Source organism: Vanellus vanellus, assembly GCF_965231255.1.
Source record: "Vanellus vanellus genome assembly, chromosome: 2".
Taxonomy (NCBI): domain Eukaryota; kingdom Metazoa; phylum Chordata; class Aves; order Charadriiformes; family Charadriidae; genus Vanellus; species Vanellus vanellus.
Window position 1 is genome coordinate 164,650,221 of NC_138906.1, and position 18,623 is coordinate 164,668,843.

Below are 18,623 nucleotides of genomic sequence, written 5' to 3' on the forward strand. Positions count from 1 at the left end.
GGTAAGTGCAGCAGCTGTTGGAACTTCAGTAGAAGCACGAGAAGGGATTGCATTGCCTGTGTCAAAACACTCATGTTCTCAAAGTAAACTGTGTAACCTACAGCAGTGAACAGTGAAAGAGTGCAGAAAACAGAAAAGGATCGGTGCTGCTGTGCTTGCACAGCGCCAAAGTAGCTATGACAGGCAGCGATGGGAAAGCGACCAACAGCTTGCACCCTTAACTCACCCCCAGCTGCCAAAACCCCCACTGAGGATACAGCTAACTGGAACAGAGTCATGTTGCCAGAGAAATGCACTTCACTAAGCAACTTCTGTTTTTTTTTTTTTTCTTTTTTCCTTTTTTTTCTGTGTTTTTTTCCTCTTATTTTCTCTTTTTTCCTCTTTTTTTTTTTTTTAAACTAATCAAGTTCATGAACTGCATTGCATAACAATCACCATTTCTTTTCATTTGTCCACCAGATTTATTTTTTTTTTAAATCAGGTAAAATGCCAAGCATTGTGCTCAGTGTGCTGCTAAGACCTAGGGAAGTGCTGGTGTACCCAAAAGGTATCTGTTCCCTTCCCTCAACCTCTCCAGTTAGGTCATTTGGGTTAGCAAAAGAGCTTCCCTCTCTCCAGTACTTGTGGATCGAGGGGCTCTGCTGGCACATCTATCCTGGAAACCACTTTCTAAAGCCAGGGAACGTTACCATTAGAGAAATTGGCCAAAGAAAAACATCACAGGGGCCTGAAATAAGGCTGTCTGAGAGGAGTTGTTGCTGGGGGCGTTACCGCTTCAGCAATTAGGCTCAAAAGGGAGGCAGCAGATTTGCCTGAGTACTTTCCTCTTTCCAGGCTCACGAGTGTGCTTGTCCTTTTCTTACCCACTGGAAAGCCATCCACTTGTGTTTAGCTTCATCCTCTGTGCTGCACAGCCAGTGGCCTTTAATCAAACATTTCCACCCAAGTTAGCAAGAGAATCAACACGTTCATTAGCTCACCGTTGACAAAATATTTGTCACAGGGGGCCGAGATTTGGCAAACTGCCCTCTGATCTAAAGCAACCAGAGGACTTTCCTTGCAGTACGGCTGTGAAGTGCAGTCGGTCTCATGGAAGCCGATACTGCTGCTTAGGTAGCGCACAGGTAGCTACATATTTCTACAAATGCCTTTTTTTTTTTTTCACTTTTCAGTAGTTATTCTTTAATTATTTACTCGAATTACAGCAACGCCTTGTTTGTTCCCTGCTTGGGTCACTCTGCTGGACACTGTATGAATAAATATTAAATGATGGTCACTATGCTCCACAGATCAGTTTAAAATTGCAATGAATGTGTAAATATAATAAAAAAATAGAGGAGGCAGAGAGCACAGGCCCGTGAAATCCCTGTGAAGCAGACACAGTCTGCAAGCGCTCTGGGCTGAAGGATCCAGGAACTACACTGGGGAGACAGGTGGGCTTTGGTGTGTGGTAACACATAAACCACACCTATTTGTTTATGCTGTGCATTTCTACTGCCAACCAGCTGCTTTACGGATTTATGAACTTTAAAAGCTGTCCCTTTCTGGGGAAACATCTGGACCAGGATAGGAAGGTAACAATGACCAGGGAAATGTGAAGAAGTAGCAAAAGCAGAAGACACTACTGATAAGGAGAAGAACAGAGCATAGCTTCTAAGGCAGCTTCCCTTAGGCTTAGCCTACATTTTCTGGAGTAGTTTTCCACTTTAGATGGGGTCACCTATTGCCTCCTTGGTCAACATTCTTGTGGACAAAAACTTGAATCTGTAGGTAGTGGTACCCGTGAGGAAGGGCATTAAAAAATATGGTATCTTGGCTGAAGAAGTTCCTAAAATACTGAACACTGCAAGCTCTGAGGATGTGGCACTAGACAAATCACCCTGAAAACTCCACCTTTCATCCTTCAAAGAATTGATACAAAATCTGCAAGCAAATTAGGGAGGTTTTCTGAGCTGTACTAAAACAAAAAGCTTAAGCAGAATTCACTAAAAAGCATAGAATTTTGATTTTGCTCGTATTTAGTTTTTAATGGAAGCATTCAGAGCCACACAATGGATACAGACCAAGGCCTAAGAACTACTTTTTGTCCTTCCTGAGGGGTATCAAAGCAGGGTTTACCTGAGCACATGGTTTGTCCAGACCCAATAGACAAAAAGAAATGCCTCATCATGAGGAAACTCAGAGCACAGGCAAACCTCAGCCACCGTACACTGAGTAGAGAGGTGATGAAGAATAAAGATACACCTCTTGGCTTCAAGCACATCATCCATTAAAAGTAGGCAGGTGAGATGGGGAAGTATAGACACACCCAGATATGTTCCTTTATTAGTTTGTGTACATCAGCAGAGTTATCCCATTTTACATTTGAGCAAGGATGACTTTCTGGTACATCAGTGTCACATGGATTTACCAGATCACACCAGCTCTAGGTTAGTGATCCCTTCATGGTCATGAAGGTTGTTTGTTTGGTTTGTTTTTTTTTTTTTTAAACCTTCCATTACATGCTCACCATATGCACATATAGCTTAATGTTGCATATCATCCAACAATTCACCTCGCTTGGGTTGTATAGAACCACACTACCTCACAGAATCGCCTGAATATTATGTACATGGTCTGTGACCAAATTATATCTACATTACATGTACATCCTCAGATGGTTGAGTGGAGATAACTATGAACTGAAAATGCAGATAAAGTAATTGCTAGATTAGATTATTTCCTCAGATTGGGAAAAACTAATACAGGGATTTTGCCATATCCAGCCTCATAACAGAATTTCTCTGAAAAGAAAGAGACCAAAAATGGTCAAGGAAGGGATCTGGAAAGGTATCTGGAAAGATACAGAGATAGAAAAAATTAGTATTATCTGATCTGAGGGAGACATCAAAAGCACACAAAGGAATAATCCCTCAGTGATGTTTTTAAGCAATCTACTCAAGTTAACTGCTTTTCTTTCCTCCACTTGCAGCTCCTCAAGCAGCTGCCAAGTTTACAAATATTTCTTCCAACTCGAGAACAGCTGTGGCCTATAATCACATATTTTATTTCAGACTCTGGGGTGTGGCCCATGTTAATGGAAATAAGAGCAAACGAAACAAGAAAATAATGGGGAAAAAATCAGCACAAAACACATGGTTAGATTCTCATTTGCCTGTCAAATTCAAGTAAATCACTGGACTTTTCCTTCCGCTCACAGAGCAGATGACAGAAGACAGATCATTCTAAGGTCAATTCTATACATTTTATTTATTTTCTCTTCCAAACTGGTCTACATCTAACACAAAAGTGCCACTTTTCTAATCCTAAAATGAAATAAAAATTTCTAACCCTGTCACTAAACGTCAATAAAGGTGTCATTGGGAGACCTTCAGAAATCTGCCAGGCAGAACCCCATGAATCACACACCCAGCATACTGACAGCTGCGCAAACCGGGGCATCTATATCCAAGGTAGGAGACAAAATAGCAAGAGCTGAAGAGAAACAGAACAAAAGCGGTAAGATTAAATGGAAACAGAAGCAAAATTGAACTGCTCAGTGTTACCACTTCACCATTAACACACCCCTCTCTCCTTTGCTAATTAACTTCGCAGCATCCCTGTGAAATCAGAAGGGAGTTATAGCAACTGTAATATTGCTTTCATTTCGTGAGGGCAATGAGTCAGAGGTACAACTGAGTAGAAGACATGTGGAAGGTCACACAGTCTGGGACAAAGACAGAAACTCACTCCAGATTTTCTGTGTCCTAGGTTAGTGCCATAACCATAACTTTAATCTTTCTCTCACCTGACTCGTTGGCCTGCATTTAACTTGGAAACCTGATACTCATAGAATCACAGAATGGTTTAGGTTGGAAGGGACATTAAAGGTCATCCAGTTCCAACCCCCCTGCCATGGGCAGGGACACCTTCCACTAGACCAGGTTGCTCAAAGCCCCATCCAGCCTGGCCTTGGACACCTCCAGGGATGGGGCCACCACAACTTCCCTGGGCAACCTGTTTCCCAAAGAATAAACCAGAAGACCATGGGTGAGTGGCCTACGGCTCATCCACGGTTACATACTAAACTGTTTTCAGTGTTTGTTGAGAAAAGTGAAGAAGGATGACAGAAGAGATATTGCAAGTTGAATGTGGTCTTCAAGTTCAAATGTCTGAGAACATTTTCAAGAGACTGCATGTGTCTGGAAGGATGGAATATCTGTCTTTTCTAGGTTTTTTCCATTCAGGGGCTACCAACTTGAGGAGGCTGAAACAAAAGATTTCACAGCTTTGCCTCCAGCAGCCATACAAAATAAATATTTTCTTGAAAAATGTTGTAATTTTGGGTTTTGTCTTTCTTTTTAGAGTGGGGAGGCAAAGACAAAGGTTTCACTAAAGCCAGGAATGATCTGCAGATCACTTGAGAGGCAAAGCTGCAATGGATATATGTCACGCAGCTCCATTTTCAAAAGCTGCTGACCAGACAAGCAGCACAAATGACTGCCATTCTCCAACGCACAGATGCAGGATTCTATTAGCTTAATGATGCTAAAACCCTATTAATACCTTGGCAAATTTGACACCAAAACTGGTATTATCTTCTGCTTCCACAAGAACTAAGAATCTCAACTTGGAGTTCACTTTCGTTTATTCTAAGAAAAGAAGAAAATCTTCTCTGCTGGGTCTCTGTATTATAGTCTGATTTAATAAACAGAAAGGTCATGTGGACATGATACACAGGGGTGAGTAGAAGTCGTACTTTGGGCTATCAGGAAGCTCAGCCCAGTATGCAGACAGCTGGTTAGATGATAGTTACAAGCATTTCTTGTACTGCAAACACATAAAAGATTTTATTTAATGCATTGCCTAGCAGTCAATTATTCCCAAAAGGTACCTCCCCAGGAGAAATTCAGGAGACCTTGTCTTTCAAGGGTCTCTGAACCTTTGAACCTTATCACAAACATCATGGACCCTACCATGAGATCAAAAGGGTTCTTTCTGACCCTTCATCATATGATCCTAGTCATTGTTCTGGGGAGAGCAGCTGCATCATGTTTCAGGGCTACTTACAGATATTTTTCTTTGAAGAAACCTGATACTCCACCTTTTTATCAAAATAGGTAAAATAACATCTGTATAGCAGTTGATTTGACATGTGGTCACCCATAAATGGCACTGCAGGAGAGAAGCTGCATCAGACCTCACTGATGCGGTAAAGAGCTATACCCTGGTCAAGGTCACTGGGGAGTTCAGAATAGTCTGGAAACATCCCAAAGATTTCAAAGCTGACATTTGTGCCCAAGATCCTATTCAGTAGCTTCAGATTACCTGCATCCCCACCACGACGCTCCTCCATTCACTACATAAGTAATTGCTGGAAGACTGGGGTGGTCAGACACCTTTGACAACTATTGAACTGCTGGTTCATCTATAATCAAGACTGCCCCAAGTGGAGTACTTTCTTGAAGAAAGCATCTACCTCTGCAACAGAGGGAGGGCAGGAGAGTACAAGGGGGAGCTGTTGTGTTTGAAATACTTTTGGTCAACAGCTAGAAGAGTTGATCAAACGATTGCTGAAATCTTCAAATTAAGACACAGTAAAATGCTTTGCAGACCTATTTATGATTGAACCTACTGAATAGGAGGTAGACAATAACTGGAATTAGTTGGTACCATAATCCCACTACACCGAGGAATAAACTGAGAAATAAACTGGGCTACAAAAGGTTGGATTTCCAAAAGCAGGACCACTAGTTCCTGAAATTCCAGTTTTTCTTGTTTGCATGGTAGGAGCAAGAGAGTCCTCAATTAAAGATACATTTGTCAGACACTTTGATATATGAAAAACATAACAGCTCTGCTTTGAAAACTTCCTTGTCTCAAAGTAGAAGTTGATGCTCCTTCCCAGCATCTGCCACTGCTCAGGACCAGACAAACAGCTTGCCAAGTGCTAGAGGGGAAGTGTTCATTGAAGTAGAAAAATAACCCAGTCATGTACCATGACACTGATTAATTTATATTCTTACATCTATAAATAGCACACAGAAAATAGTTCTAGTCTTGTGGATGACTTGCCACGTACTGGTTGATATTTTGCCTTGCAAGAAAAATCTTTTAATAACTTTTGCTCTGCTCTTTGGAAGTTCCTGATGCTTCAGACCTCCACACAACCCTCAAAAAATTCAGTAGCTCTCAGAAGAGCACATTAGGGCAGAGGAGTACTGTGTCAGGGTACTCCAAACTCCAGTGCTGACCTATTCTTAAACATCTGCTGCTACTGATATTCCACATTCACCCCTTAGAGTTTATTCTGGAGCCTCACTGAAATACATAGAAAGCTTTTCCTTGGGATCAACCATATCATTTAGTCCATGGTTTCTCCCCTCCTTGCAGAGCCCATCCCTTTCAGTCTCTCCCTGTCAGTTAAATTTGCAAAATCACAGATCATTCTTCTCATTGCTCTCTGCAGTGAGCAACATCTCTCCACATCTCTCTCTTTAAATATCATGCCCAAACTGGAGACAGCATCCTGCCTTAGTTCTTATCAGCACCTACTTATAACTCACAGTGATAACGCCTCTGCTGACTGCCAAACATACCTGAGGCTGCTCAGTCAAGTCTTTGCCAAGATTATAAATTGTTTTGGTCCAACCAAACAAGTTTGTTTATAAAGTGATGCTGCTCCCTAGGTCTTTTTAATCTCAGGGTGCATTACAAAGGTCATGATCGTTCCTCCCATTTTATTTATGGGAACACTGAGGTACAAGAAGGGGAAAAGCTAAGGCCACGTTTCCTTATTGAGCCAATGATATAGAACCACAAAGAAAAGCTGGGTCTCCAGAGACCCAGACCCATTCACAGCACCAAATGCATCAGATTCTCTTGAAATAATGACCTCTAACTGTCCACTCACCGTTTCACCAGGAAAATAAATATTTGCCATGAAAAACCCCACATTTTCTTCACCTGGCAGTTGCTACTATGTGCATGTTCATTACCTAGCAGGGACCGAGGCACAAATCACCATCCTTCTGTCAAAACCACAGACAACAGGCCTTGTGGACTTTGGGAGACATAAAATCTCTAGGTAGTGCTTTACAAAAAGGGTCAAAGACCCAAAAGTGGAAATGAAAGATGTCCAGGGTTGTACTTGGGCAAGTAAAGAACAGCATGAAACACAGTGTTGCCATGGTCCCACCTGCCCTCACCTGCCCCTTCAGAGAGCCCATGAACAAGCACCTGCACCTTCTCAGCCATGAACAAGGAATCTCAGCCTGGCAACACCTTTGATCAGTGGAAAGGGGAAAATCTGGCTGTTTAACTAGATAGGTGTGAAAACATGTAGCGGGGAGTGGGGCAGGGAACACTCAAGATGCCTTTGATAAACCGGTGACAGCAACTTGCTTCATGTAATGCTTCAGCTCTCTGTGAGTCATTAGGCTACGAGATCCACTTCAGAGTGTATGCTCCAGACTGCTGGGAACGCTTCTTTATTTTCCACCTAACCGGCAGCTAAACCATACCCATCCATTGCGATATCACTCTCAGGAGCATCCCACATTCGAACAACAGTTATCAATGACAGAATCAAAGCAATCTGTTTTTTCCCCCTCCCCAGCAATTCTATCAGAAGCAGCATAAAGTTGGAAAATCTTTCTCACACTCTTCCTTTCCACACTGCCACTGGATCTTGGCAGAGAAACCCTCTAAAGAAACAAGTGCTGGAGACTGCAAACTTCTGGTTGCCAGTAGATGTCATTATATACCAGCAATGTACCTGCCAACCAGCGGCCAACGCTGAAAAGAAAGATATGTTTTCTAAGTTTATGTAAGGGGAAAAAAAAAGTTACTAGTATTCTTGCACTGCTGAGAATTAAGCTGTCACGATGCACAATTACTATGTGATCTGGCTTCGAGTTGTTTATTACAATCTGCAGCTGCTATTCTGGGTCGCAGAAAACCGCAGAATTTATCTAAACCCCTCCAATTATTGTTAAGAAAAAGAACTCTATCAAACCATAGTTATTTAGCTGTGCAGAATATACTTTAACTATAGTTAAGAGGACTCAAAAATACTCAACATGCAGACTGAAATTGCCTGCATACACAAGAGGATTCGGAACATACTCGGAGTACTGAGGCAGATACTAACATTAATACACCTCACAGTTTAATCAGAAGGTTCAGAAAAGAAATGACAGATACGAATGACTCCAGTGAGCCACATGACAGCCTTATGAAGTAGATGAGGTATTATTATACAGATGTTTAAGTGCTGGACTGAGAAGTTAAGTGCTGAGTGACCTTAACCAGATGAAGTCAGTAGCTAAGAACTGTTCCCAAGAGAGATGATTCCCAGCACAAAAAAATAATAAGAAAAAACCTGCAGATATTGCACTTTCACTTTTCATTACCAGGTCAGTTTGAGCTATGCTTACATTATTTTTCATTCTGCAATAAAGTAAGAAGATCTGAGTGGTAAGAACCAAACCCCGAGGAGGTAATATTTCCACAGCCACAGTCTCTGAGGAACACCAATTACCGGGCAGTTGGGTTTTGTTTTGTTTTCAAACTTCAAACTCAATAGTATCTCTAAATTTGGAGATGTTTTCCCATCTTGTTACTGTCAAGATGTGCTCACTGAAAGAGCACTGCCCGCCAACCTGAATGCTGATGGGCAAAGGCTCCTGCTGCTTCCTTAGGCTCTCAGAGTCACCCTTCAGCTCACCAGCCCTGGGTAAACTAGGTGGCATTTAAGAATTTTTGGACTTGGTGACAATGTCTGAGCACCACGGTAGCCCAAACAAGGCCTGTAACCTCGCTGGAGCACCTTCCCTGCACCCGGCTCAAGGTTTCAGCAGTAAAAAGGACTCACACATCATCTCTTGGAATGATAATTTGTCTTATTTGGAAGTTGCAGGAATAAGGATTAATTCTTGGTTTCCGCAAGCTCAAGCTGCAGATCATGTAAGCGCTCTAAGAGCACACCCTGCTTCTAGAAGTTCAGATGGTTGTTCCCACTCCTTTGTACTGAAGCTGTGTTTATGCTCTCCCCTTTGGCCCTTGCTGGAACTACACCGCAGCAGCCTGGCACCCTGATAATCCTGACCCTGACTTGCAGAACCCCTTTCCTGGCTTGGACTTAGACCTGCCTCAGCAACCGCAGACCAGTCTGGTGATCTAGATTCTCATCTGAACGTGGCTACCATCACTGACCCATTCTGTGGGATAAGTCCTGGCTGGTGAGGTCTCTCCCCTGCCAGTCATGGTATTGGTCCCAGCTCCATCCCTTTTAGGGCACAGATGGTCCTTGCCGCACCCTGACACTCAGGGACTTGACTCTCAAACATTATTATAGCTCTGTGTGTCTAAAATACCACTACCAGCCTGAGCCTTACCTGCAAGCAAGACACACACAGAGCCCTTCTGTTGCCAAAATCCATCCTTTAAAAATACACAAGCAAAAGCTCTCCTTTGCCATCAAACCAGCACGTAACATCAGACTCCAGCGATGTCTGCAGCACCTTTTGCAGGTAGAACGGCACTCATTTTCTCGTGCCCCAAGTTACTGGAGGCTAGCCAGCCCCGAGCCAGAGGCACCGCGCTCGTGCTAATTTGGTAAGCCCTGCTGACAGCTCAGCACCGGGGTAAAAAAGTTACATGGCTTTCACGTCAGACCTTTCTTATATTCAGCTGCCTCGGGGCAAAGACAGCACAAGGCTCTGTGTGCCTAGTCTGCATCTAACAGGGTAGATTTCCACAGCTTTTCCAGAAGCCCTAAAAATGGCGATAATTCCACTTTGGAAGACAAGTAAGGGAAGGGGAAGCAAAGCCTTTGTTTGAAGGATCTAGCAGGGAAGAGATACAAAGCCTGGAGGGAAAGAGGTTCTCCAGCTTCATTTTACAGGAACAAAGACTAGCTGCTTTGCCCAAGGTCAGCAAATCTGTTGGAGCCAAGTTTTAAGCCTGGGTCTCCTGCAGCCTAGCCCAGAGCCTTAACTATCTGCCTGCTTTTCTTTTCCATGCTTGGTCTTGAAGTCACTGCATCTCTAATAAGCCAAGCCACTTCAGAGGTTTTATTCTCGTTAGAAATCCTATAATAATCCTCCTGCATTTTTATCAGAGCGAGTCATTACCATGAAAAAAACATTGTTAGGAGAATATAGACTTAATCTACTGAAGTTGTTTCTCATATTCATTGCTGCATGTGTGATTATTAGCATGAAGGGAAAGAGATAAAGCACAAAGGGAGCGATTGAATACTCTTGGAAACACAGTAGCGAGGGAAGTTCCAGTGTAAACCATAATGAAACCATCAGCCATCACCTCTGCAGAAGGTGGATGTTCCTGGTTAGGGTTTTCTGCTCCTACAGATTGGTTTCCTGTGGAAAATCCCAGCAGCCATCACTTGACCCCGTTGTTTCATGACACCTTTCTTGTGTTTCCTACTCTTCTTCAACAGCTACAGACAATGTTGGCCCAAGCCCCAAGTGGACTATGGAAACTTCTGTCCCCTTCTTGGCAACGAGGGTGTGAAATTAACTATAAACATCAGACTAGTGCTAGAAGCACGCACTGTCTGAATAATATGCCGTTAATTTCAGAGAGTGCAGTTAGTTAGAAGAGACCTAGCCAAAGAGTAAAATTACTGAAAAGAAAATCAGTTCTGTTCTACCTCAAACCGGGACACGGTGTTAGGAATATTCAAGACTTGTAGTAAAGTCTAAGAATAGCTACCAGTAGTCAGGCCAAAGGTCTAGCTAGCTCCTATCCCATCTGCAGCAGTGACCTTATGGGAGACTTCTCTAGCCTACTGTCCTGCTCCCGCCCATCACAGTTTGCAGAGACTCTCTGGAGTCCTGAAGCAGAGATAATGTTTTGTACTGACTAGATGTTTACAGATGTGTCTCTTTAATTAACTCATATGCACTTTTTTAAACACAAAATTTTAACCTCCAGAGCAGACTGCAAAGAGCTCTAATACCTACTGTATGAAAAGCAACTTCATTTTGTTCATTTTAAACTTGCCATCAGCTAGTTTGATTTGCTTCCCCTTAGCTTTTACAGCAGAATAAACAGTGAAAAATAATTTCCTACTGATATCTCCATTCTGCTCAGTTTGACAGATTTTCATCGTATCCTCTCCAAAGTCATCACTTTTCCAAGCACCATTCCACCTTCTCACTACCATTGGTTTTTAGGATGCTCAAAGGGTGGCTCAGCGCCATTGCATAATACTCTGCACTTTGCAAGACAAGGGCATAAGGTTTTGAAAGCCTCTAAGTTAAACTTCGTATGGAGCCATTAGAAGGGTAGGCTGGCTCATGATGAGGATGACAGTTCCCCAGGAATGCAGACCTCATACTCTACAGAACCTCCCTTGTCAAACATGATTTCCCTGGCTTTGATCAAGAGTCACTGAAACCCCGTCTTGCTTGAATCATCCTCAGAAATACTGTACAGCTGTTTCTTCTGCCATCACTTCTCTCCTGCACCTATTCCTCTTGGTTCAACAGAGGTTTGAAAATTTGAGATATAACCCTTGAAGGACCAGGCCATCTGGTCTAGCAAATATCAATTTGAATAACCTACAGAATAAAGCCAAAACATTGCCTTTCATGGTGATCGTGTTATAGAATTGGATATTTGCCCATGTGTAATAATCAGTTCAATAACATAAGTATATGCAAAACAAGTGAACGAAGACACCGTAAAGGCGCACACATTTATGAGTGGAAACGTAACAGACTATATCTAATGTCACAGGGATTAAACACTCCAAGGGCTGAAAGATGACAGTCAACAGTGGAAATTTAAGACCCAATACAGAGCAGCGGCAGCTGAATCACACCTAACCAGGAAATCCACCTGACAGCAATTTACATGAGCACCTGTGGATGCATTATGTTATTTTCTTTTTCTATGTATCTACGCACTTGCGGGTTTCTGCACATAAAAAGCATCCTTTATGAGGCTGAGATATTGAGGCCTGGCAGAACATGCTGGGCTGTTGCTTCAGCCACCACAGCGCATTTCCTGGTTTTCAAAGTCACACACGGCCTCACGTCGACATGAATTAGGTTTTCAGCCACAGCTGCTATTATCTTTTGGTTTACCGCTAATGATGTGCTTGGCATGTTTATGTATTCTAATACAAGCATCATTTTGGCTTTAACTTAGTGATATAACTGAGGTAATGGCCTGGAGAAACAAGGCCAGTGCCTCTGCTGTCCTGGAAAAGCACAGGATTTGCCCTCCAACCAGTGCTGCAGACCTCACATAACTGCCCTACACACAATACTTGGCAAAAGCATGATCTGGCAGATGTTGGGCACTAGCACAGCTGAAGAGCATCACTATAAGGGGATGATTTTCATCTTGTCATCTCAGTCTTTTCAAAGGTGAGATAACTATTCTATCAACACTTAGGATGTGAACCTTCTGCTTATAAAGGAGCCCACAGCACATGCACAGCAACGATTACATGGACTGCAGCTGTTTGAAGTCAGCCTGGAGAAGAGAAGGCTCTGGGGAGATCTTATTGCGGCCTTCCAGTACCTAAAGGGGGCCTCCAGGAGAGCTGGGGAAGGACTTTTCCTAGGGCATGTAGCAATAGGACGAGGGGGAATGGCTTTAAACTGGAAGAGGGCAGGTTCAGATTGAACATTAGGAAGAAGTTTTTAACTTTGGGGGTGGTAAGGCACTGGAACAGGCTGCTCAGAGAGGTTGTTGGGGCCCCATCCCTGGAGGTGTTCAAGGCCAGGCTGGACGTGGCCTTGGGCAACCTGGTCTAGTGGGAGGTGTCCCTGCCTATGGCAGGGGGGTTGGAACTCGATGATCTTCAAGGTCCTTTCCAACTCTAAACCATTCTATGAATCTATGATCTCTGATCCAGTTTCTTAGCACTGTTCCATATGTATAAAAATCAAGGAAGCATAAAGCTGTCGCAGCCAGAGCGAAAAACAAGAACTCACATTCATGCAGCCCTAGTAGCTCAGCAGGCAAAAAGAAAGGAACCACATGAATCCTCTCCTTCCAGGTGTTCTCCTGTCTGCGAAGGTTCCATTTCATAATCTCTCCTCTTTTCTTTCCAGGCATATGGTTGGCAACAGCATTGTAGGCACTTGCATCCCAGCTCCCCGTGATTCTGACTACTTCCCTCTCATAGGCACTTCTTCTGATGCCAAGACACAGACATGGTACTCTGCTCCTTTACCAATCCATCATATGCACACTGCCTGTATGGCTGATCCCCCCAACTTACAGTCCTACCCCTTCCTGCTGCTGAGGACTCAATGATCTTAAAGGTCTTTTCCAACCTAAAGATCAACATGAGCCAGCAATGTGTGCCCACAGTACAGAAGGCCAACCGTATCCTGGGCTGCATCAGAAGAAGTGTGGCCAGCAGGTCAAGGGAGGTGATTCTGACCCTCTACTCTGCTCTGGTGAGACCCCACCTGCAGTGCTGCATCCAGCTCTGGAGCCCCCAACATAAGGACATGGACCTGTTGGAGTGGGTCCAGAGAAGGGCCATGAAAATGATCAGAGGTCTGGAGCAACTCTGCCATGAGGACAGACTGAGAGAGTTAGAGTTGTTCAGCCTGGAGAAGGCTCCAGGGAGACCCTATCATGGCCTTTCAGTGCTTAAAGGGGCTCTACAGGAAAGATGGGGAAGGACTCTTTATCAGATAGTGTAGTGATAGGACAAGGGGTAACAGTTTTAAACTGAAAGAGGGGAGATTTAGATTAGATATGAGGAAGAAATTCTTTACTGTGAGGGTGGTGAGACACTGACACAGGTTGCCCAGAGAAGTTGTGGATGCCCCATCCCTGGAGGTGTTCCAGGCCAGGCTGGATGAGGCTTAGAGCAACCTGGTCTGGTGGGAGGTGTCCCTGCCCATGGCAGAGGGGTTGGAACTAGATGATCTTTAAGGTCCCTTCCAACCTAGACCATTCTATGATTCTATGAAGTCTCACTTTTGCATCTGAAGGCTAACCCAGAAGATGATCTTTTGTGTCTGGGAAAAATTAGGCACACAAACATGTGGCCAAAGCAAGGACCTCTGACGCTGGCATGATCAGTGTGGTATACAGGGAGAGTTACAGAACCAGGGGAAACTCAGGGAAGTGGAGACACCACCAGGAGCCTGCAGCCTGTGGGGCAGTGGCTGATGAAACCTGGGCAGGGCAAGGAGCAATGATGGCCAAGCACCACCCACACCTATAAAAGAAGCCCCTGAGGAGCACTAGTGACCAGGAGTGCCAGGACCAGGGCGGGCAAACAGGCCACGGCATGGCAGCGAGGTCTTGGGAGTCTGGAGAGGTCTTAGTCAACTGGAAGCTGGCAAATGTTGTCCCAATTTTCAAGAAGGGTAAGAGGGAAGACCCTAGTAATTACAGGTCTGTCAGTCTCACTTCCGTGCCTGGTAAAATTATGGAGTTTATTCTGGGATTTATTGAAAAACACTTGAGAAACAATGCAGTCATTGGTCACAGTCAGCACAGGTTCACGAGTAGACAGTGCTGCTTAAACAACTTAATTTCCTTTTATGAGCAGGTCACCTATCTAGTTCACCAAGGGAAGTGAGGAGATGTGGTGGTTTTGGATTTTAGCAGAGATTTTGATACTGTCTCTCACAGTATCCTTCTGGACAAAATGTCCATCACACAGCTAGACAAGTCCACAATATGTTGGGTGAGCAATTGACTGATGTGTTGGGCTCAAAGGATTATAGTAAATGGGGTTATATCAGGCTGGCAGCCAGTCACAAGTGGGGTTCCCCAGGGCTCAATTTTAGGGCCAGTTCTCTTTATCATGTTTTTTATAAATGATCTGGAGACAGGAATCGAATGTACATTAAGTTTGCCAACAACACTAAACTATGGGAGGAGCTGTGGACTCCCTTGAGGGTAGAGAGGTCTTACAGAGAGACCTGGAGAGGGGAGAGAGCTCAGCAATCACCTACCATATGAAATTCAACAAAAGCAAGTGCCAGCTTCTCCACCTGGGATGGGGTAATCCTGGTTATACATACAAACTGGGGGATGAGAGGCTGGAGAGCAGCCGCAAGGAAAGAGATCTGGGGGTTTGGGTTGGTGGGAAGTTGAATATGAGTCAGCACTGTGCCCCGGCAGCCAAAAGGGCCAACTGCATCCTGTGGTGCATCAAGCACAGCACAGCTGGCCGGTCAAGGGAGGTGATTGTCCCATTCTATACTGCACTGGTGCAGCCCCACCTTGAGTACTGTGTACAGTTTTGTTGCCTCAATATAAGAAGGACATCAGACTATTAAAGGGCGACCAAGATCATGAAAGACCTCAAGGGCAAGACTTACAATTGCAGCTGAGGTCACTTGGCTTGTGCAGCTTGGAGAAGAGAAGGCTGAGGGGTGACCTCATGGCCGTCTACACCTTCCTCAAGGGGGGCAGCAGAGGGGGAGGTGCTGATCTACTCTCTCTGGTGACCAGCGATAGGACACGAGGGAATGGACTGAAGCTGCATCAGGGCAAGTTCAGATGGGACATTAGGAAAAGATTCTTCACTGAGAAGGTGGTCAGTCCCTGGAACAGGTTCCCCAGGGAAGTGGTGACAGCCCCAAACCTGTCAGAGTTCAAGGAGCACATGGATGATGCTATTAGTCATATGGTTTAGTTTTCGATAGTGCTGCGAGGAGCAGGGAGTTGGACTCGATGATCCTTATGGGTCCCTTCCAACTTGAAATATTCTATGATTCTATATCCCCAGGCTCCCTTTTTAATCAAGCCAGCAATGTCCATCTGATACCGCTTTGCACTCCATCAGCAACAGTACTGACACTCAACCAGTGGGCAGACATGAGACACAAACTCACTGGGTACCAAATACACTTCCTTCACAGATGAGTTCAAGCTGCCTCAGCTGGCAGGAGTACCAAATAAACAAAACAAGCTGGCCATAAACTCAGGGATCTCTGTGCCTACACATTTGTTTCGGCCAGTCAATGTTGTTTGGCTGTCTCAATCAAAGAAGTTCTGCGCATACTGTGGAGTCTTCCCCCACCTATCCCCCTCCTCCAATCAGACTTGCAGAACTATTTTTCTAGGCATGGCAATAATAGAGATGGAGTGATGTTTCCCGACACTTTTCTGCAGAGATCAAAACATAAGAAAACAAGTTGTTCTTGCTTCAACTGCAGCACAAGTCATATAGTAAACATCATGTTTCCCATCAGACTGCTGACTCTCACCACCTGCCACACACGAGCTGGTTTCCAAAGGCTGAATCCTGAGTCTCCAAGGGTAAATAGTGGCTGTCAGTGGGAGGACTGCAGGAAGACGAATGCAGAAATGTGTGCTTTACAGCCCCCACATCTCTAGCCTGGCTCGATAATATTTCCTGCCATAAGCAACCCTCATTTAGATTGCAATTTCACATGATGCATTACCACCATATACAATCAATATATCATAATCACAGAAAGAACAAATGATAAGATGCAATGGCCATAAATGCCATGTTCTCACTAGTGCAGCATTCTTCCTTTCAGACAACAATCGAATACTATTTTAAATTTCCTAAGCAACCGAGTAGCCACAGACCCCCTGGAAAACAGCTCCGCATGTTCTTCTCCCATTTTCAGTATGAACCATGATTTCCTCCTTAATACATCCATCTGTCTCCTAGACCCTCTTGTCAATCTTTCTCCATCGTTCCCCACAACTGGAAATTTCATTTTCATCATAAAGAAAACCCCCACAACCAGGTATGATGTGGAGCTACAGAGAGAAAGAGCTGCTTCTCTTCTGCAGTCTAGGTCTGCAGCCTCATTTAGTTGTGGCAAATGGGAACTTCGCAGCCCGAACTGCCTGGAAACCAACATCTCTTTTAATGCAAATTAGTCCAGTCATGCTACTTGTTTCTCATTGTTGATCACCATTGAATGTGTTTTCCAAGACAGATAACTTAGCAATTTTCAGTGGTTATTCTGTACCCTTAGTTTTAACTTCCAAGTCTTAATACTCTGTCCTGCCTAGTATTTGCAGTGAGAAAACTACGGCTTTTGTCCTTTGGGTTATTAATGAAAATATCCAATGAAAAGAAACAGTGTGGCAGTCTCCTCATGACCCAAATTTAATCTTGTTCAAAATTCAATAAACTCAAAATTATACTTTCCCTTTGTTTTTCATCCTTCCAGCCAGTTGCTTTACTGCATTATCCTCCACGAACTCACTGCTGCTTACACAAAGATTATGATTTCAGTTTGATAGCATTTTACATGGCAAATGCACAAAGAAAACTCAACACGAAGGGGAAAAGCAATGAACACTCAAAAGCTTTTCTGCAGAAGGAGGCATAACACAATATAAAAATTCCCCACAAATATCCAACTGTATCACATCTCTCTCATCCTGTGCTCTCCCAAAGCAACCTCTGAGTTACAGACAGCAGCAGCGAGTCCCATTTAATTATTCCAATGAAGGATTAGATCTTACCTTTTCTCCTTTTTCTCCTCTGCCATAGGCTCTGCCCTAGAAATGAAAGAAGAGGGGAAAAGGTACATTTGATAGCAAGGACGTCAAACGACACTAAAAATATATATTTCATGTTTTCCTTGTTATATATCTGAGCCATATCTATCCATATATATCACATATATGTATATAGATACACAAGTCACAGGACAGCTACTATAGGGAAAGTAATTTTCTTTGATCATAATTCCTTAATAATAATTCAGTGACAAATTAAAACAGAAAACCTATCCCTAATTCTCCTACTGCAGCCAGGAAAACATCTTATTTTCTATTCAGGGCAGAGTCTGATATTACACTTCCAAAACCAAAGATGCCAACACCCCTTATTAGAATGAATTTTACGCAGGGTTAAAGAATTTCTCGCCTAAAAACTCAGTCTGGCATTTGCATTAATTGCAGCTGGGGAAAGTTGTATCTTGGTCATCTGAATGTAAAAGAGTTGAGAGAGATTTGCATCTTCTGTGTGTTCAGTTGCCACACGCTGTCCCCGCTGGATGTGCAGCTGTGATATTATTAAGTACACCCAAGTTACATATTTTAATTAGAAGGCAAATACTAAGTCATTATCAGCTGTATTCAGGGATGAACCCACCCATCCCCCTCTCCTCCCCTCAAGAAATGCCATCGGGTGCCAGAAAGATCGTTTTTACCCTGAGATAAAGGACCAGAAGAAGGAACATATTCAACAGGGCACATTGACATTGTGAGCAAATTCTCACAGTAAAGGAGAAAACAACTACTTGTATTTTCATCTCCTTAGGTAAACTCATTCTGGTATTTCATACTTACTGGCTCTCCTTTTTCTCCTCTGAGTCCAGGAAGCCCTTGGCTGCCACTTTCTCCCTTGAAAAAGAGAAGGTGTTAATACCACAGAGTTAATTCATTCCTTTCTTGACAGGCATCAAAATAACAGATGATACTTCCTCTGATGCCTCCATGTTGGACTCATGTGTGAAGTGTGCCGCATTAGTGTTTGTATTTTGTGGTCAGCTTTCCATTGCTTTGATTTTTCAGGAAGCAGTGCAACAAGGGTTTGACTGAGATTGTGGACAACTCTGGTCCCACCAGTCTCCACTGCCAAGATTTCAGCTCCTGCCATAAGGGCTGCATGTACCTCATTTCATTTATAC

General features: G+C 43.7%; 1 protein-coding gene across 1 annotated transcript in view; it reads right to left on the bottom strand.

The window, feature by feature from the left end:
- The window catches only part of COL22A1 (collagen type XXII alpha 1 chain), a gene marked incomplete at both ends in the record, with an annotated part of 229,891 nt that overhangs the window by 116,853 nt on the left and 94,415 nt on the right, over positions 1-18,623 (bottom strand). Inside the window, 2 exons of the mRNA XM_082499258.1 lie at positions 17,452-17,487; positions 18,283-18,336. Of these exons, the coding sequence (XP_082355384.1) occupies positions 17,452-17,487; positions 18,283-18,336 (90 nt within the window). The remainder of the gene's footprint in view (positions 1-17,451; positions 17,488-18,282; positions 18,337-18,623) is intronic.